The 22100-nt window shown below is 33.9% G+C and overlaps 1 protein-coding gene across 1 annotated transcript; it reads right to left on the bottom strand.

Moving 5' to 3' along the window:
- Nucleotides 1-3547: 3547 nt before the first annotated feature.
- Nucleotides 3548-16308, bottom strand: LOC116852362 (pro-resilin-like). Its single transcript, XM_032832638.1, has 4 exons — nt 16143-16308; nt 11232-11411; nt 5735-6068; nt 3548-4022 (listed from the first exon to the last, which is right to left on the bottom strand). Exons 1-4 carry the CDS (start codon nt 16161-16163, stop codon nt 3853-3855), a joined length of 705 nt encoding a protein of 234 aa, XP_032688529.1. The 5' UTR covers nt 16164-16308; the 3' UTR covers nt 3548-3852.
- Nucleotides 16309-22100: the final 5792 nt, after the last annotated feature.

Here is a 22100-nt window from a genome sequence, read left to right as displayed (position 1 = left end):
AAGAAGTATTCTCCAAATTTTCTTACAATTTCTGTTTTTGTGTGGCGACGTCGATACGTCGCGGTGATCGGGGATGCTTAATTAATCCTAGCGAAATTATTATTAATTACGTTCCACACGTAGCGAAGCATCGACAGGTAGAATCGTGCGCGAATAAATGACCGCGTAACTCATCCGAGTGAAGGCTTCATGATGCGCCGTTTGCTCTGTAATCGGGGATAAATGGCATTACGTAATATTCTATGCGATGCGGAAGACTCGTCGTGTGTTACACGTGTGCCTACGCGTATTTGTATGCGCGAGCGCGCGCGTCGTTATTCTTCGCCAGGTCTTCGGCCGAGAGTCTTGATCCAGCTATGTCATCTCTGAAAAAGTGAGATGCTTGTGCGAAGTGAATCAGGGTGAATTGCGCAGCAAAGGTGTCCAAATATATTGATCTGCGCTTCGTAACTCGACATCTATTCTCGAGTAATCTGGACTCAAATTCTCAAGGTGGGTTTGCACAAGGTGTATCTCACCATTGCGAATGTTACTTTTTAAAATAACTCATCACTGTTATTCATTTTAGAAAATAATGTTATCGTTATTCAAAAAGTCTGTAAATTCCTCGAGTAAAATTTCCGGCGGCAAATAGAATAACAAATTTTTTTAAATCGAGAATTATTTAAAATCGAGTGATTTTTGCACCTACATAAAATAAATTCTCTCATTTTGAAGTCGAGTGATATTTTCATTTGAAATAAAAAAGTAAGTTTGATATACTATTTCGTCACCGGAACAAATTAGCTCTAATCGACTGGAATATTCATTCATGCATTAAGAATTAATTTTAAGTTTGATTTAAAAGCAAGTTTTTGTGGTATTTTCTAGTCACACAATCTTGACAGTATTTTATTGACAAAATTTAAAGTGATTAAAAAAATAATTTTGCAATAACATTATTGATATAAAATTCGTAAATGTCATAATGTATAATCATTTTTTTTATTTAAAAAATTATCAAGTATTTTAAAAGTGACAAAATAAAAGTTGTAAAATACTCGTCATTGATGTCAATACCAATTGTAAGAAAAGAAATATAAATATGAAATGTACGTGGAGAAAAATTTTATGTAATAAAAATTACAATTTTTTAATTTTGGACTATAAAGAAATTATGACTGGAATTACCGTATAGGATATTTGATATGCAAAGTGTTCTATATAATTTATATACATATATGAATTAGAGATTAAACTGAACACAAAATTCCTCTACCATTACCCCTAACCACGTAACATTTTTAATTATTAATTAAGGAAGATTAGTGAATGATCACGCACGATATGGCTGTGAAATGAGTTGCGATAATGACATCTACAGTTGTATACTTCTATGTTAAGTTAAAGTAAATAAAAAAACCCTACACTATTTTGCAAATAAGTATGTAGATTTCTGAATTATTAATTGGATTAAAAGTTCTGCAAAATCATTTTGTACATTAAATCAATTTTGCAGAACTTTTAATCCAATTAATAATTCAGAAATCTACATACCCTAACAGGTAGTTTATACTCTAACGGGTCTTTTTATATAAAATAAAAAAAGATTCAAGCTTTATGGGCGCCTAAAATGAATTAAAAAACAGTTAATTTTTTCTATTAATTGTACCATGTTTTACTACTTGCTTTTTTACCCATTTTTAAAAGTTAAGTTTGTCAATGAATACACACTTAAAGAAAAGAAAATTAATTCATGCTTGATTTCTTGAATGATTGCAAAGAGAACCTCAGAGCTATCTCTACTTTTTAAATCATGTATCAAGTCTCTTCATTTTCATTTTTTTTAAAACGTGTTGCGTGTAGGTTAAGTTTTTATTCTTACATAGCTAGGGCCAATTAAAGAAGATTAGCGGATTATCACGCGTGTAATAATGCGCCTCAATATCCTTTAATAATAAAAGGTCTAAGTAGTTATTTGCGAAATGATGAAGAATTTCTTTTACTTAATCTAGGAGCATACGACTGTAGGTGTCACTATCAAAGTTCATCTGCCGTATCATGTGTGATCTATTTATTAATCTTTTTTAATTAATAACAAAATTTTATATGGTTTGATATTTATATGGTATTATTGTTTGAAAAATGGTAAAGGAATTTTGTGTTCAGTTTAACTTAATCTATACATATGTATACGAAGTATGAGATATTTTGTGTCAGACGCCCTGTATATTAACTCCGGTTATAATTTCTGTATTGTCCAAAATTGCATTTGTTACAATTTTTACTACAATATTTTCTCCGCGTGTTATATGTACTATTCTTGATGTTGGCTTATAAGCAACATAGATTAGCAATTATATTATCGGAGCAATCGCAGATATTGATGATGAAATCGAACAAGAATCCCCTATCGGAGCATTTCCTAATCAGTCCTCAAGATTCGCAAATTGCTTACGCGAAAATGCATGTAGCTCAACTTTCCCCGTCAAAGCGATAAATATACTACTCTCAAGCTCTTTGTTCAAAGACGACCTATGAATCCCGCGTACACCTTTCACACGCATAACATCGACGACAAGCGTCTCGATTCCGTTCACAATTCATCTTGCACTCGAATTCTTTTCAATGATCCTGTCGGTTCTGCAGCAAGGACACCTGTTGCCACTTTCACCTTTATTTCCGTTGTGTCTTAACTCCCTCCGCTGTCTTTGAGCGATTTTGAAATATTAAGTATTATATTTCATGATAACACTTGTTCAAATGTAAAAATCATTTGGCTTAAGATTCCAATTAATCTCGAGTATGGATGAACTAGTTTTACAACTCGTCTCGTACTTCTTCATTAGCCACTATTAATGTCGTCTTACGATGATGTACTCATAATGACGGATACTTTTACACGTGCTGCGATGTATGTTCGCGATGTAATGAAATTTATGTATGTTATGTGCAATCTGGATTTTATACACGCTGGAGAAAGTTTATCTCCACGAACGTGTACGTAAACTTCCTGATGACATAATGTAAAACATCTGATAGTGTTCTTACAAATAATCTAAGCGCTGAACTTGACACAATAAAAGAAAAAACGCCAACGTTTACCGTCTGCCTTACTTTCGCAAATGATCACTCGTTATATATTAGAAAGTATTCTCTTAATGTGAAAATGACAAATAATAGCTAAGGTCGAAACTAATTTAATTGACACAAAAATACAAAATGACTAAAATACAAAATGTATTTCGAATTTAACGGTTGTATGCAACTTTTTTCTTGTTTAAATTATAGAGATGAAATAAGATGATATATTAGCGAGAGATGAAATGAAGCCAACCATGAAGTTTGTTGAATACATAATTCTTTGACAGACAAAAAGGGGAGGGAATTTTATACCGTCGCAATCACATATGCAATCTGTAGACACAAGATGCATATTCGCAAGATGAATATGGTAGTAGCTGGAGCTGTTTTCCGGGATTACATGTAAGATGCAAAATGAATAACGAACACGGTACGCCACGGGGTTGAATAATCGTCGAGATGCTTCTTCGCCGGCTGTGTGTAATTATAACGGAAGTGTGATTTCATTAGTCGATGTCACAATGTTTCGGTCACGTGTATACCTGTAACCATGATTTTTCGTTGCCGAATGAACGTCTCGCGGGACGTTAATGCGACTGCCACACGAAAGATGCAATGATAACCGCAGTTTTTCAGCTTGAATAATGTTGAATACATTTAAGTGTAAGATTAAATAAAGGTTGAGGTAATGCATATAATTAACACTTTTATGAAAAGGTATCTTTATTTAAAAAGGCAGCGGGTATTCTCATGCAGAATCAGTAATTCTATAATACTGTTTTGTATATTCTAATGAAAGGCAGGACCGTACGTGGGAGACGGTGTTCCTGAGTAAGTGTTCCTTGAGCCGAAATTATTGTAACTGTCTATGGAATTAGAGCCGAACTGGTAGTTATTATAGTTGTTGCCGTTGTTGTAATGCCCACCGCCCGACTGGTAGTTGTAGCCACCTTGATTACCTGTTAGAGTGTAAAACATGAAAATAATAGAGAAATTATGCCGTAAATATTCAGAAATACACACAAGTGAATTGATGAATCTGTGGCAAGATTAACTCTTTAAGACTCAGTATATATAATCATGTACATTCACTTTTTGGGTCTTTTTTAAAATTTTTATATGGGCAAAATAATGATTCCGTCGATATAATACTATCGATCCTAAGTAGTATTATATTTTTCATTCAAACCTGTGAAACAGTGATTTTCGTTGAAAAAACTAATATAGTGATCTTGTGCAGAGCAGAATTGTATAAAGTTTAAAATTGAATAAAGAAAAAAGTAAAATTTTTTTCTTAATTTTTTATCGGTATTATCTTAAAGTACAAGATTAGCGCTTTTATGTTTGTCATAGTTATAAAATTTATTAAATTCTGTAGCTACGGCATAATGCAAATATGAATATATATAATAATAATGTATATACAGAAAATTATACTTCTGAACTGTCAAAGTTTTCGGAAAACACTTCATTAAGAGTGTATTTTAAGACTGTTTTATGAAGAAAAAAAATTTATTCGGACGGGGTCGATTCATTGACCTTAAAGGATTAACAAACGGAGATTTATGGCTGAATATACACAGAGAAAATATTGTAAAGTAAAAATTGTAATCAAATTTTTGTAGTCTTGTGTTGATACTATATAGTATCATGATTGGATATTATATTGAATATATATATATATATATATATATATATATATTTGTTTAAAAATGTTATGCACGTTTGACTTTTTACTAGAAAATGCTTACAATTACTTGAATGTTTTTATATTGTGTATAAGTAAATTGTCAAAATTATTATTTTTGAAGTAATTTATATTATAATTTCAGTATAATCCAGCTTTAAAAACATTGAAGAAAGAAATATAATTTTCACATAACTTTTATTACAAAATATTTTCTTCGTGTACTATTTAAAAAGAAAAAAATGAAACGTTAAATCTAGAGTTGGAAAGTAATGAGTTATTTGCAACATCGTTACTGTTTCTTTTCTTCAGTAAGATTTGGTAACAGTTACTTTTATTATTAGTAACGATAATGGTAACGCGATTATACTTTTTGAGCTAATACAAACATGTAATTGTCACTTTTATCGTTACTTTACACATGTAGAATATATATGTACTTGTGATAGGCGGCATGAATTGAAAAAAGTCTTTGCAATTTGATAAAAAAAAGTAGCGAACAGCATAACAATTCTTCATTGCTTCTTGAATAATAATAACAATAACGAACTATTGTCAAAATGACATAGACAAGTAAATTTGGCAGCAATTTTACTAGTTGATTTGTAAAGGATGCGTCTTTTACGAGTGATCCATATGGCACTCATATTTATCACATCAGAGAAATTATCATTGCTCAAAACAGTAGATAATGTAATATAAAATGCAATATAAAAATCTAAATGTAACTTAATAAATTTATTGCTGCATTAATATAACAAAAATTTTACATCATTGTATGAATTTATAATATATTTGCTTAATAAATGTCGTTAAAAAAATAGTCAAGTTCTCATCAATTTTCTTTGATTGTCTCATGTCGTGATCATCAAAGTTTATTTGGATATTTGGAAAGTAATGAGTTACTTCGTTCAATAGATAACACGAGCTACTTGAAAAAAGTAACTTTCTCACCCCTGATTGAATTGCACTTATATCACGTACCTCCGGTGTAACCTCCGGTGTAACTTCCGCCGCCGCCGCCGCCACCGCCGCCACCGATGTTATTTCCCGGATAGCCCAAACCTTGTCCGGCGTTGTTGTAGCCGCCGCCTTGCTGATTGTACTGATCCGGATAAGTCGCGGTGCCCTCGTATCTAACGTCGGCGTGGAAACCGGTCCTCCAGTCCGCGGTGTAAGTGACGATCTGCGTCCTACCGTCCGGTAGCTGCACCCTGTATTCACCGCGCACGGTCTCACCGTCGCTCGATTCTTGCCTGCCAAAGTCGTTGCCGGTAGCTTGGTCCTTGACAGAGTAGCCGAACTCGTAGGCTTTAGGCTAGAAGAAGCGGAAGAGGTATGAATTGCTTTCTACGCAGGAGACCAGACAAGTCAGCAAACCAGAGGGACGGGGAAGCGCGCGAGTGCATCCGCGATGATGCAATATCTCTTCGGGAGACGACAAGCTTTTCTCCTTCCTTCAGTCGGCTAAGTGGAGCGGAGGACGCCGAGAAGAAGCCGTCGCGATTTAATCTGGCTCATGCCACAGCATTACCGTCGTTAACGTACCACTACTAGTAACAGCAGCAGCAACGTAGCTCGCTCGTTCGCTCGCCGACGCAAATCCGCGCGCGGGATGCGAGCGCGCGTCTCGTGAGCGCTCGCAGATTCCCGGGACGATTAGCTAACCGGCAATAACGATTTACCGTGAATTATGCCCGCGGTCGCGGTTCACCCTATTAATATTGTTACATCATTCATGGCGCATTTTCGCCACGCTCTCGCTCACCACGTCGTCGTCGTCGTCGTCGTCATCACGTCGGTCGACTCGAATTTGTAATGGCTACGCCACTATGTCGGTGTGTCGCGATGACACGTTACTATGTCGGTGTGATGTTTGGCATGAATTTCAATCTCAACATCGACGTAATCATATACTGTTAACAATGTGCCAGTATTAAAGAGAGACTATATGAAAAAAATTGTTCTCGTAGAGGTGAAGATTTATTCAAACCGAAGAAGTATCATAGTAGTCTTGCTCGATTCGGATATACTTATAATGTAGAACAAAGAATAATGCTATAAAAGGGCCACACTTTGCCCATAAGGAAAATGTATGAAATCTTCAGGCTATCTTTATATTTTTGCACCTGATGAACTCAAATATAAAGCTTAAAATTGTCCACATTTCGGGGAACTTTATGAAAATGCAATTTTTCTACAGAAAAATTGTTCAAATTCCGGGGAACTTTGTGAAAATGCAGTTTTTTTTACAGAAAAGTCTCGTTTTTCAGCAAATACTTTTTGATGAATGATTGACAAATGTGAACAAAAGAAGTCTTTTTTATTAATTTTATTGATCTTTTTTAATTTAAAGAATGATTCTTGATCACTTGACCTATATTTTCGCAGCTCCGTGAATCGTAGTGCAAGGGAAATAACGTACATTCGTAGTCGAAAAAGTTATTTGGTTTTTTAAATAAGTTTCGGACCCTATTTGTTTTGTCCAATGAAAGAGCTTTTATTAGAAAATAAATCCTGCTATTGGAGACAAAAAAGACAGTTCTTTCCTAAAAAAAACAACCTTTTCGACCACGAATGTACAATTGACACGAATGTACACAGCGTTCATGTACAGAGTTATTTAACTAATGGCATATTCATATATCGTTCATTCATGATATAATATAAACCATTTTTTTTATAATAAAAAAGTAAAAATAAAAGTTTTTATAATAAAAACTTTTGAATTTTCCGAAGGTTTGTGTGACAAAAAAAAAGTTTCGGTTAGTAAGAGCTGCGAATATATCAAATAATCAAAAACTATTCATTAAACAAAAATGTCAGTAAAAGAATCAATAAAATCAATAAAAAAATTTCTTTGTCACAATTGTCCATTGTTATATATATATATATATATATATATATATATATATATATATATGTGTGTGTGTGTATATGTGTGTGTGTGTGTGTAAGCGTGCGCGTGTGTTTATGTATATGTACAGAGTATCTCAGAATAAACTTTGAAGCTCTCATGGAGGATAGTACGAATTAAGGTAAACATAAAAGTCCTATAACGTTTTGTGATATTCGCAATAATTATAGATATATTAATTAAAGAAAATTTATGAATAATCACACGAGATATGGTAGATAAACTGCAGTGGCGACGTCTGCCATCGTATGCTTGTACATTACATTAAACTAAACAAAACAGTCTTTTACCATTTTCCTAATAACTTTGTAGATTATTAATTATTAATTAAAGAAGATTAGCAGATGATCGCTCATGATAATATATTAATGTTATCTAATTAATAATTAAAAATCTATAAAGTTATTAGGAAAAAGGTAATACAGGACTTTTTTGTTCAGTATGACTTGATGTATAAACATACGACGGCAGATGTCGTCACTGCAGCTTATCTACCATAACTCGCGTAATCATTCATAAATTTTCTGTAATTAATATCTTGATAATTATTATATGTGAATATTGCAGAATGGTATAGAACTTTTATATTTATCTTAATTCGTATTATGCCTCTATGAGAACTTTGAAGGTTGTTCTGGTACACCCTATATACATTGTGTGTGGTGAATATTTACTCTGTAATGGTATCCATTATATTTTTACTAGTTACAACCTGAGTAGCACAATGTATTGAGTTAATGTTGAATCTTTCTTCATAAAAAAATCTGAGTCACTTTGAAATAAAATATATATCCATATCTTTTTTTATCTATTATGTTGTAAAGAAAATTAAAATAAATTTAATAGTAGTTTATAATGTTATTTTTCTGTTATTTCAGCAGAAAAGAGCACAGTAAAATAATAATAAAGATTTTCAACAACGTATAATACAAGCATGCAGAAACATAAATCGAAATATTCTAATTTATACGACATATAAAACTCTATTACAGAGGGCAGAATTTTTGTAGCAGAAAATAAATTATATTTCGAATATGTTCTGAGCATCTAATATTCATTATATTATATTCTAAATATTATTGTTTTATCTGTCTGTGTATTTTCACTGTTACATTTATGTAAAAATAATATTATGCATTAATATTAAATTTATATTAATTTTTTTTACAATACTACGAATAAGATGTAATTCCACTTAAAAAAGTGAAAATAATCTTATTTTTATGAAAAAGTAATGTTTTCGAGATTTATATTATTGTATCTTTCATTGCCATTTAAAAACTGATTAATTATATTTAGAAATTTTTCTTGCTCAATCGTTGTAACTGGCAAAAAATAGTGAATATCGTTACGATGAACCTTTTATTGGAAATTGAGGATTGGGATTAAAATAGGAAAAGATGAGAGATAGAGTTCAACAAAATGATTTCGATCTTGCCTTACTTTGTCTCGATTGATCAAGTTTCAATCTTCAATCGGCAACTCGTAATCTCCAATATGTAGCCTGATATATGCATAATTGAGAGGCGCTACACTTAAACATCCTTTGAAAATTGTAGAGTTTTGAACGAAGTCGATTAGGTTTGTGCAAGGTAAGTTGTGCAAAGCGATGATTTGTTCGTACGAAAAAAACAGAAAGAAGAGAAGAGAAAGAGAGCGAGAGAGATGGAAAAGTTATTACGGTAATTCTTTTCACTAATCACGACGTATGTATCGAGAGAGGTAATGAACTCGTACAGAGAGCTAATTATTCCGCGAGCCGCGTCTCTCATCTCATCCGCACTCGTCTTCGCGAACACGCGCGACGCGAATTAAGTTACTTAACTTAATCGGATCGTGACGGTAAAAGGATACGGAACATCGACCGTGACACAACATCAAGTAGAATATCTCGAGATGTACCGGCAGTCTATATTAAACCTATTCACTGCCAACAAAAAACCGTGAGATCATTCAGGTGGAGCGGAGTCGGTTCAAGCTCAGAGCGCGCTTCTTCGGGCAAGGTTTACGCAATCGGGTCAGTTGTTGCTTTGTACAGAAAGTTCAATGTTACTTCTAGGACATGACTGGATCCAGATCTACAACGCTCAACTCTGACCTCGGGAGTGCCTGGTTGCGTTTTTCGCAAGAGCCGTCGAAATGATCGAAGGATTTAAAGTAGGGATCGCGATTTATAGAAAGTAACATTGAACTCCTCGAACAAAGGAATCGTCTATTCCGATGATGTAATGCGCCTTTTTCTCTCAATATGCTCCACATCGACGCGAAGCCGAAATTAGCTAAGAAATTTCGAGCGGATGTGCGTCATCTCAGATTTCACGAAATTACGAACTGGAAAGTCACTTCAAAGACAAATAAAAGTATCTTTTTGTCGTGTTGGTTGCATCAAGTTGTTTTTCGGTTAATCGCTCCATGAGTAATTTATCAATAATAAAAACAAAAAAACCCACATCATTTAATTGCATAACAAGCAACTGGCTTAATTACGCACGTGCAATTTGAAGCCTCGTTGCGCAAAGCACACTGATCTCAGCTACTGCTATTTAGCAATCATCGAATGAAGATCGAAGACGAGCCGAGACCCGATTTCACATTATGTCAGATCGTATAGCGTGAATTTTCAATTGGGTCAACGCAACGTCGCGTTTAAGGCTCCTGACTACTCGCTGCGGAACTCTTGACTGATTATGTCATAAATGAAAAAAACATGCTTAAAATTCTTACAAAATACATAAAAAAAATAAAAAAAAATATTCATACTCTGTAAATTTTGTTAAGCAAAATCTGACTTAAAACGAACAAAAAGTGATAATATTTTCACGAAGTGATAGTGAAAATACTGTCACTCGAAATCACAAGAAACAGAAGAAGTGAATGTTTCATTTCAGATCAGAGTAGATTCTGATTATGAAAGTATTCACTCGAAGATTCAGAGTGTTGAATTTAATAAGAGCAATAATCCAAATTCGAGTGACTCAACTGTCACTCTACTTCTCTGGTAAAATATTACTAAAAAGAATTTAGAGAGAGAGTTTACATACCGTAACATTTTCAACCATAAAATTAACGTGACATGTAACTTTCTTTTTTCTCATGCTTTTGTCACGTCAATTTTGCGGTTATTTATTAAACATTAGAGCAAAAGAAATGTGTTCGGATTAGTTTACATATCTGCTCAGTTGATTGCAAATATCTTTTCATAATCATAATTAACATGTCTTTCTATTTTCATGTATTTTGCAAGAATTTTGAACATATTCTTTTGTTTTTGACGCCATAAATCAAGATGTCGCAGCGAACAGCCAGAAGATTTAATAATCTATAAAAAGAATTCTGAAAAAAGTTATCCCGCTGGAGTTAATTATCAGCACAAAAACATCTGTCTGAGTTTCGCAAAATAAAAATAATACTGTAGATATAAGAAGCGGTGAAGTTGTAATGAAAATTATAGTATAACGGAGTATGGGACTAATTGTACGTATTGTCCTCGATCAGGCGTGCGACTTTGCTCTAAAGCTTACTCAGCTTCGAGTGTATGTATGTGTGTGTATGTACGACAAATACCTCATTATCTATGTAATCCTGATTATCGTGCCCATCATAATGGCCCCCGAATCCGTTCCCGCCACCCTGCGCTCCACCGTGATGACTTCCACCTGCGAAATTGCCTGGAACTCCATATTGATTGCTGAGGGGTGGCTCACAGTGCACGAGGCTGATGCTCGCTATCAAGGCGAACAGTACCTGTCGTAAAAGTATCGATTACAAATTGGTGAAAACTCGATTTTGTCCATCGTTAACACATTAATTGGTATGTTGAATCTTATTGATTGTGTAAAAGCTTAACCGATGATTGGATTACGAAAGATATGACGAAAAGAACCGTAATTCAAGACATTATATAAAAAATATTGGATAAAACAATTTGAATTAAGGAGGATATTCAACTTTATTGCGTACAAAAAATCGATTTTTCTTTTTTACATATTTTAAAAGTCTGAAGCTTTGAGAATATACTCGTAAAGTTCTAAATTCGAATATTTATCGGAGTAACAGAATGTAAACTGAAACAGCGCGCAATTAGGAAAGGAATTGTTCGACCAATTTATGAAGAACATTTTTCTCAAGATTTATTGGAACAATATTTTAGAGCTTTGGTTATAGCCAATATTTTAGAGCTTTCATTATAGTAAAAAAAAAACAGTAATGAAAGTTTCAACATTGCGGTGTGACAATTTGCTCCAAGTATATTCTTTCTACTTAAAAAAATTATAAAAACTGCTGTTTTTTTAGTAGTATGCATCTTAAATGAAGAATTTACGTTCTATTAAAAATTATGAAGATGTTGAGAATAAAAATTAATTTTTATTTTTTTACTATAATCAAAGCTTTAAAATATTGGCTATAATCAAAACTCTAAAATAATGTCCCAATAAATCTTGAGAGAAATGTCCTTTATAAATTGGTCGAACAATCCTTTCCTAATTGCGCGCTGTTTCAGCTAATCTTCAAGCTAAAATTTTCGTCAATCAGCGCGATGCCAAGCAACTGAAGATTGCCGAGCGTCGAGAGATTGATATAAGTCACGGGAGGCTAGAATGGCTTGTAAAGATAAAAAACTGCTAAGAAAGATTTGTTCGAAGAGATAGAGAGTATATGGTTTTATGGCCTTGTAATGCTGATTAAATGTAAGCAGTCAAAATTTATAGTTAAACATAAAATAACAATATTTAAAGCTTTAAATTTATTTCTCTTAGAATCATAATTTTCAAGTTTGCAGGAATCATAACTAAAAAACCATTAAAGATATTACTTTCTAATTTGACACGTTTTTAAAAAACATGTTTTTCCGAAAAGTGAAATACGATGAAGACAATATTTATAATAATTTTTTTTACATGCAAATGCAGATGAGAATTTTAACCGAAAAATATGTAAAAGGCTATCATTTTCGCAATTTTTAGTTTTTAATATTACTTTTAGTTCAACTGATGCACGAACTCATATAAATTAACAAAATTCTTCGTTTTATGTTTCAGATCAATCAATGCTTCTTAATCACTTTTGTAAAGTGTAAGGTATATTTTTTGCAGTCCCCATTTTGATGCCGTCTACACATAATCTATTAGATAGTTTGCGATAACAAAAAATGCTATTACAATCTATAAAAATAAAAAAATATTTGTAAAAATAACATCTTAATTGCTTCTTTTCTTTTCTTACAAATTGTTAAAAACAGACATTTTTCTAACTTAACAAGATAGAATACTTTCTTAAGATAGAAAAGTTCGATTTTAATATTGTACATTGATAATTAACTGTTCTAATTATTTTAGCAAAATTTTGATTTTTTAAATTTCTTCTGTTTGTGCAAAATATTTATTTCGATGAGACGATTATAAGGCTAAATCGATACTTATTTGTACTATTTGTTTATATAGAAAAATATCATTTTACTGTTAAGAAATTTCTTAAAATTTCTTAATAAACTTTTTAATATATACTCATTATAAATTTTAAAAAAGAAGAATATATTCTCTTTATAAGAATATTATAAGATTTTGTGGAAGAAAAAGTTGATTCGACCTTATGCAGTAAGCAAATCGAATTTTTATTTTAATTTATTATTCTTGATTGAAATATTAAACTTATTAGGATTTAGAATATACTTTGAAGAAATTTGATACTTATGATGAATTGATGATAGATTTGCTGTTATATAAATTTATGAAATACTTGAAATAACTAATATTTATTTGAATGTTTAGTATGTATCTTTCGGTATACATTTATTATTTGATGTAGTCAATCATTGAATCAAATGTAGAATTACTCGTGTTATGCAGTTAGATCAACCTTTTGGCAGTTGAAAAGAGTATTTATGTCATATATACAACTGTTTCAATTATATTTCAGTTCTGTTAATGTTACACTGTTCATTAAAATTTAGTTAAATGTTTACGTCAGATTGGCGTTAATATGACTTCCTTCAATTTAACTCGATTGTAGTTTGTGCAACAAAATTTGCGTAGCTCTTATTATATTTTACCTGACTACTTACTTTTTTTATCTGATTTTTTTTAGTATATACATTTTATCTTGTTTTATTAGATCCCTATTGGCTGTACGACCGACTTTCCCCAAATGCAATTAATACTTTATATATAACTTAATAAAGTACAGTAAATATCATAGTATCAGACATAGATGGTCGGGATTCAACTTGTTAACCTGTGCCAAACGAGACGAAATATGAGAACAAAGAAGGAATTTATCTTTCCAGCGAACGGACTCCGTACACGCAGTGATTCTGTGCGCACGAGATGTTTACTGCGTAAAATATATAATGAAAATAAGAAACGCGCGGCCTGTCGAAAAGTCGAGAGAAGTGTGCGATCGGTAATTAGTCTGATCGACGGGTAATTAAAATATTTCCGATAGATTCCCAGGCGTGCTTTCCACGCGTCAGATGAGAACGTCAGATGATCAACAACGTGCGCGCGTTGCGTAGGCGGGAAATTAGAGTCACGCGCCTCTATCTTTTCCTCTCGTTTCTGCCGTATCGTGAGAAAGTGCACGATATTACATCACCGACACTTTAAAAACTGACGCAAGACTAAACATAACAGTAAAAGAATCAGAGAGCTCTTAAGGATGTAACCTGTGACTTTTCCACGGGAAAACATCTCCCGTACGCATGACTTTTTTCAGACAATTAAATAGCTGGTTCGAGACTAATGCATGGGTATATGAGTGTAGATTAAATCTTGCGTAGGTGTATAACGTTTTGTGTGATGTTACAACATTCAAACATTGAGATACTATTTTCGCGAAAGAGTATCGTATTAAGTGCTTAACCCTACAGTCGTTGCGCTACATTTTGAGTCAACGTATGGGACCTTGAGAAACCCTATAAAAATTATTTTATATCTTTTATGTTGAGAACTTAAATATTTTCTTTGTTTAATTAGGTTATTTGGTTCATGTAAAATATAAGAAAAGACTATTTTGGATATAATATTCTCTTAAAGACCTTATGCGACGACGTAGGGTTAATACGATAAGTTCGTTATATCGATAAATTTGGCAAATAAATTGCATATAAATTTATTGTAACTGGCAACTATCTCTGTTGATATTTACACCTCATTACAGTGAAACAGAAATTATTTTTCAACTGAATTATTTTGACTTCAAAACCTAAATCTGCAACTTTTACATATTAAGAAAAAAGTGTTTGGTATTTGTAACTATAATCACATAGTGAGAGAATTATAATCAGAAGAACTATTTTTATAGTAAGTGTTATTTATATTATTATGTCAATGTCAATAACCTTACATGTATATTGTTGCAATTTTATAATAACTGCAATTTTTGGTGAGATTAACTATTTTTTTCTCAATGTGTTTATTTGACTTCGTATTAATCTTTTTTTATGTATGTACGGAATCAATACATTGTACTATTGAGTGCAAATCAGTCAAAATATTGTACGGTACTCCGATTCAATGGTAGGATCTCACGTACCAATTAATTAATTGAACTTTCCTGCTCTAGTAGATGCACAAGTATAATAATTGCATACATTAGCGCGTAACACAACATAATATCATCGTACGAATATGTAAATTAAGCATTATTATAATAACGAGATGGTGTCAGCTGTTAATATTTGTTACGTAGCATTGTATATTAAAGACGTAATCTGCATAATCTTTCCTTTACTTCACAGGATTATTATCGCTGTTCCGACGCTTCATCATTCATTTCCTTGTTAACCTGGTCTTTGATCATTGTTCTATGAGAGAGTTTAAATTTGTAGATCGAAGTAACGATGCTTTAACTGATGATGATGTTTTTTAAATATCTAATATATACGTTCAAAATTTAACACAACGAGAATATAATTGAAATATAAAATTGTGGCAAGTAATATAATTGACAATTGTGAAGCAATATAATAGTGTTTTATCATACAATTAATAGGAATTAATGTAATATATTATAACAAATAAGAATTAATACGTGAATCCAGTATGATTTATAAAAATTTTCGTTTAATTAGACATGCTAATCTTAATATTAATCTTATTTGGTTTCGATAATTTTCCAAGTGTTTGCGTTGTATTAGCCATAGGCGAGACGTTGAAAATGATCAAAAATACTTTTCTCACATTTCCAATTTGACAGTCAGCGTCACTTTGAACGACCGCAAACGTTGTCAGCCGGTGGTTTACGGAAACTTACATCGGACCGTCGTGTCGTTTAATGAGCACACTCCAAACGCGACGAAGAAAATCGCCCCGCGAAAGAAACACACCCGTAGTAGATCACACGATAGGTTGAGAGAGGCTCTCAATGGATGAAAGGAAAGATCGGTACAACTGAGCGCAGAAACCGATCGATCTATCGGGTCGGTACCCTTTTCCGGCGCCGGTACCATCCCCGTTGTGGCGTCGGCAATCGCATTACCTGTCGCACTACCGTATCCATGGAATCTCAAGGGATGGATCTCGCGGGGGTGGATGGTGATGGTGGTGCGAGACGACGCGTCGGACGGGCGCACTCGTGTCAAGAGGAAGCGGAGCACACCGGACTGAATGCTGAAATATGGTGACGTTTCGGCGTGCATACCGGTGCTTATATAGAGAGCTCTCTCTATCTCTCCGCTTCCACGAAGAGAGGATCCGTTTCCTGCCGCCACCGCCACCGTCGGCGGCGTCGAAGAGGAGGCAAAACGAGAGCGAAGGGAACAGCGGTGTCGGGGGAATTCTTCACCTGGACGGACGCACGGAGTCGGCAATATAAGAGACCGCGGCCGAATGTACTCCAGTTCACATAGAGAGACCGCGCGTGTGGAAAGACCGCGCTTTATTTCCCATTGTTCCCCGGCGCAGCGGTGTGCGCGATTTCGGGCTGAAGGAGAAGAGAGTATGTAGAGAAGGAACCGAGGACGAGAAGACGAGCGGAGTGGAGCGGAGCCGAGGATCGGCGCGTCTACGCCGCGGAGAAAGCTGATTACTTCATCGCGTGGGACAGCCCGCGCGGCGCGCTGCTGCTCGCCTTCTTCGAGCGGACTAATTAGGCAATTGAGACTTAATTAAGCCGCAGGACCAACGGCGGACGCCACACGAGTCCACGATTAGGTCCTCGGGAACGAGTGCGATCGCTAGCTCGTTTCCGCAACTACCGAAAGAGATGTAGGACCGCGTGAGAGGATGCTTTAGCGAATAGGGGTTGCCGGCGGGAGGGGAGGAAGAAAGAAAGAACGAGAAAGAGAGAGAGAGAGAGAGAAAATACATGATATCTCAAGATATATTTTATATTTTTTCTATTATTACATATTATATTTATTATATTATATATGTTTTATTATATTTATATCTCTCTTATATATGAATAGAAAAGTTAGTTGATATGTCGACCATGTGTTTTGTTTATGTATTTATCGTGAGAATTGAAGCAGTTGAAAAGAAATCGTAAAGTTTCTTTCAGAAACTTCAAAGTTCTTTTCAGAACATACACTTTTCTCTGAGTTTCATCTAAATAATATTACAGTTAAAAATGAAAAAGACTGCTTTTTTTATAAGTACCCATGACATTTTTGAGCGTCTCGAAATTTACTATTAATATTCTTTATCGTCAGTGAATAAACTTGTGTGACGTGTTATTAATTAGAATGAAGTTTTTTGCAAATGTAGGATACACTCTTTTGGACAATAAAAACAATTTTCATTCATAAAATGACTTAAATCGAGCGTTTGGACGAGCGAGGTAAAGTTAGCTATTACGAGAGTAGGGTGAAAAGTTCCGGGTCTCATATATAGATAACTCTACTATGTTTAATATTTTAATAGTGTTGCATGATTTCATTCTTCATATGCTTATATTCGAAAGTTTAAGTCAATAAATTGTTCAGTATTGGTTTGATAGCAAAAGTAAATGCCTCAAGCATCGTTTGTAAAAATGGAAAAAGTGAAAATTCGTGCTGTGATTAAACTAACATCAATGAATTAAAGTCCGAATTGCTTGTCCACCTACCATACTCGCTAGATTTAGCCCCAAGCGACTTCTGTCTCTTTTCCAACTTCAAAAAATGGCTGAGTAAAAGATTTACGAACGACAATGAAGTCAGCGACACTGTAAATAGTTATTTTGAGGACCTTGACAAATCGACCTATTAGTCTAGCATAATCGCTTTAAGACATCGTTGGGAAAAGTGTATCACGCTAAATGGAGATTATGTTGAGAAATAAATGAAAATCAATCCAAAAAAATTTTGTTTTCTTATTCAGGCCCGCAACTTTTCACTCTATCCTCATATTTAAGGATTAGCAAAGTTTTAGAGATTCTGGAACTACTAATCAAGATACATATTCCATATGTATTGTGGTCTTTTTACCTTGAATTGCTAGTCAACTTGATCCGCTTGACCAAGATAAGATGGTCACATTGTAGCAAGTTCGTATTTCATCATTACTGAAGAAAATTTGATTTTCAAGATGCGGAAGCAAAAATATAAAGGATTGTCTCTATCATCTATATTTAGTACAGTCAATTACAACAATTATATTTTTCTACGAAGTTGTAACTTCGAAATTTTGAAAAATGTTATCTGGCTCCTGTCTCTCTTACAATGTAAGTCACGTAACGTTAGATCCTGCAGCTACTTTCTGCGTGTTGTTTTTTTGTATTAAAGGAAGATATGTAAGGAATAAATATTGTGAACAGCCAATCCTTCCAACTGCGCAATTTATATCGTACGAATCTTCTTCTATTATAAAAAATAACAGAGATATTTTAGAATCTAACATTAGGCAATTACTCACTCTGCACATAATATACACAATATTAATTTATTTTTTATAATTTTATTACATTATATATTATTAATATTTATTTATTAATACTTATTTTTATCATATTTTTAAGTGTTGGGATATCAGCAAATAGAACTGTTAAGTCCCGTTTCTGCAAGAAAACCGTTATAAAAATATTGGGTTACAAAAAGTGTCCTTGAATCAAAATCGTGACGAAAAAAGACACGTGCATGCTGATGACGAGTCAACGTCGTGTGCTTGTTTTGATAATTGACCAATTGGACGTTGATTATTCAGCGAGATTCAGCGTGTCCAGTCGCTCCGTAAATCCTGCCTTTCGATTTCCTTTGTTGTGTTCACTGCGTCGTCTTGGTCGTCATCGCCACGCACGTGAGCAAGGGCCCACGCTCATCTGGAGCGTTACTAATAATGCTCTCTCACCTTTCCTTTTTTTCTTTTCGATGAATACGCACGCCGATCTCGTGTCCTTGAAAGAGCTTCTTACTGTACGCAAGCGCACACGGCGTACCGGCGTGTCATCATCCTCGTAATATATTAATATGTCTGCACTGACGTGCAACCGTCGTAAGGATATGCTAATGCCGCAATGTAGCTTGTTACGTCAAGTAGTTAGGCCGCGCAAGGCCCAAACGCCGCGCGTTAACCCTTTCGCTCGCAGCAGACCCAATTATGGACATGCCTCTTGTTCACTTGGACTATTGCAAAAATCTACATAAGAGGAAGAGAGTGAGAGAAAGGTTTTCGATGGTAGATGCATTCACCTAACATCGGCGAGCCGGTCGCCGAATTATTAATTCGAGGCAATTTTCCTCTCGAAATTCCCTTATTTCTACTCATTCTTCGATTTTATCGTAAAGTTTCGTTAAGTTACCGTTAAGTTAATAAGTTATATTATCTTTATGCTCTTTCTTTTTTAGTTTTGACACCTACCTCCACTTTTCTATCGTAATATCCGAATTACATTATGCCCAATAGCAAGTGACGTTGCGATTTAATAAAAGATGACAGAAGCCAGCGTCATAACGAGGCCACCCAGCTAGATGATTCGTTATCTCCTACTTTGGCGCAGTAAAGTCTCGAGGAAGTTTATTTGTTTTTAATGATACCTTACGTCGACGAAAAACAGTCCGAATCGCGCATTATCCCCCAATCTGTTGATCTGTGTAATAGTGTTTAAGACACCGGCCGGCTACCGTAAACGTGCTTATATCGTTAGTAAAGACAAAATACTAAAGAGTACATATGCAAATATGTTTTACGTTATGCACGTTATTGCGTTATGTATGTGTATCACGGTCCTTCTAGTCTTCGAGTACATAAAAAAAATCGAGTAAATCAACTCTCTATCACAAGATAAATATACCAATAAACCGATGTCTAACAATGCAGATTTAAGATTACTTAATTTTTATAAGGATATCCAATATTTTTAATATGATCTAATTATATAATTAATTAAAAGCTAAAGTATAACAATTTATTTTTAGAAATTTAGGAAAAATTAACTGATCTAAATAAAGTAAAGAATATTAATGCTAATGAGTTTTAGGTTGTTCCTTTCCTGAAAAAGTGAACTGTTCCACGGAACGTCTGAAACAAATTTATGAACGACACGACATCAATTTGAAAATCAGACGAAGCATTTCCTATATCGTGGAAACCTAAAGTATTAGCTAATGATTATCTAATCCCGTAACAACCTTGTAATTTGTAGTTTAACGTATAAGAAATAATTTAAGGTTGTAAATTTTCTAAGTTTCATGATAAGTTTCAGAATAATTAGGACTTTGGGCTGAGGGATAGCTTGTATCATTTCTTTGCCTATTAACAATGAAGTGTTTCCGCCGAACAGTTAACACAGCATATGACATAAATCTTTGACCTTATGTATTGACGAATTATGGCAACTTAAAACTGAAGAGGATCACATTCCATGGTCGAAACGTAATTTTAACAATACAATATGGAATATAAAATAGAGCTCAACAGCCGCACTATTAGCTCTTTAGCCCTTATTGAAATCTTAGTTTCTAAATTTTATTTTCAACTTAAAATAAAGGTTTACACTTAGAATAAAGATTCTAATTTTGTCATTCTCTTGTTCGCGTTTATACCATCTTGAGTCCGATTAAAATGTTTGTTGATAGTTATTTATCGCTTCATTCTTCGATGTTCTCGAAATTTTATGGCTAATTTTTATGTATCAATTTATTTATAATATATATTAGCATCTAGTTATGTAGTCTATTTATACCGAGTTTAATTTTATATTGAGGTATATATAAGGTATAAATCCTTCTTTTACATTATTTTTTAACATATGTGTGTCTTAATACACATAAAAGATACGAGACAAATTTTTTAATTAAATATAACAATTTTAAAGAGCATATATACGAATAAATTAATAATCGGAGAATCTGAAATACTTGTCCTAATTATTAAACTTTTGCGATTCAATATCCAGATATGATTATTATAAGAAAATATTTATTGCTTATTTATCATAATTAAAAAAATATAAAAATTATTTTATATCAGTGTTCATAAAGTACTTGTTAATCAATAATTATAATTATGTGTCCTGTCATTGATATTTTATTTTAGTAACTAATTTGAATAGCTATTAGATTATTCTTAGATTATAACAACGCAAGGAAACTGCTATTATACGCGCTAACATGATTTTGTTGCAACGCACTATTGCACATGAACTAATACAAATGATCGAGTTATGCCTGTTTTTACCAACGTCATAATTAAACCTTAATTTAAGTTTAAATCTTTCGCCTGTGTAAAGACACTTAAAACAACTAATTTAATCTTAAATTAAAGTTTAAAATCGCATTGAAGAATTAATATTATAACAGCAATATAAATAGAATCATTTGAGATGAATAAGTTTCTGTACGTATCCGGGATACGCCTGGCAATTGGTAGCTTTTTATCTTAATTCCCGGCGGATTGCTGTTTATCAAAAAATCATTACGTGAGATATAAGTTACGACTCGCGAGCAACGTGATAAGTCATCTCGTCGAGGACTGTTGAGGCTCACGTGGTGGTACCGAAGTACTTAGCTCGGCTTTCCTAAGTGATGCGTTTCACGCTTGCTTTCTACACTCGCGGCCGCGAAGAACCGGGCCGGCCAGGAATGCCGTGCGCGGTGATACAATCTGATTTAAATTTGACGCTATTTGCTCTTCTTACCTATGATTACCTAACAGCGGATAATTCGTTTCGTAACGCAACGCCGACGGTCACGCAATCATTCCCTCATCAGCGTCCACCACCGACCGGATCACTGGGCCGCGCTCGCGAATCCGTCTCCTCCTCTGAGTTCGTAACGACGATGTTCGATTAGCGATTGCCGCTCCGTTCGCGATTACTGCGAAAAGTACTACACGGGTAAATCGCCTGTCGTTAAAAGTGAGGGAGCGCCGGCGATCGATTCTCATCGTTCTTTACTAGCGCACACACACACATACATACACACACACATATCTCAATCGTAATAAAATGATACCAAACACTGGATAATTCATTACAAGATATAAGTTAAAAGATGTACACAAAATGAATTAAATTTTA

Source organism: Odontomachus brunneus, unplaced genomic scaffold, assembly GCF_010583005.1.
Source record: "Odontomachus brunneus isolate Ranch 3 - 2012 unplaced genomic scaffold, Obru_v1 Obru_scaffold_218, whole genome shotgun sequence".
NCBI lineage: Eukaryota > Metazoa > Arthropoda > Insecta > Hymenoptera > Formicidae > Odontomachus > Odontomachus brunneus.
The sequence above is the reverse complement of the archived record's forward strand: the minus strand, read 5'-3'. Positions and strand labels throughout refer to the sequence as shown.

Bases quoted from the DNA above. Each gene is read 5' to 3' on its own strand.
- LOC116852362 (XM_032832638.1), bottom strand. From the start codon at position 16,163: ATGGATACGGTAGTGCGACAG. The intron at 11,412-16,142 runs GTAATGCGATTG...CTTTTACGACAG, and splicing joins TGGATACGGTAGTGCGACAG to GTACTGTTCGCCTTGATAGC. The intron at 6,069-11,231 runs GTATTTGTCGTA...CGCTTCTTCTAG, and splicing joins AGGATTACATAGATAATGAG to CCTAAAGCCTACGAGTTCGG.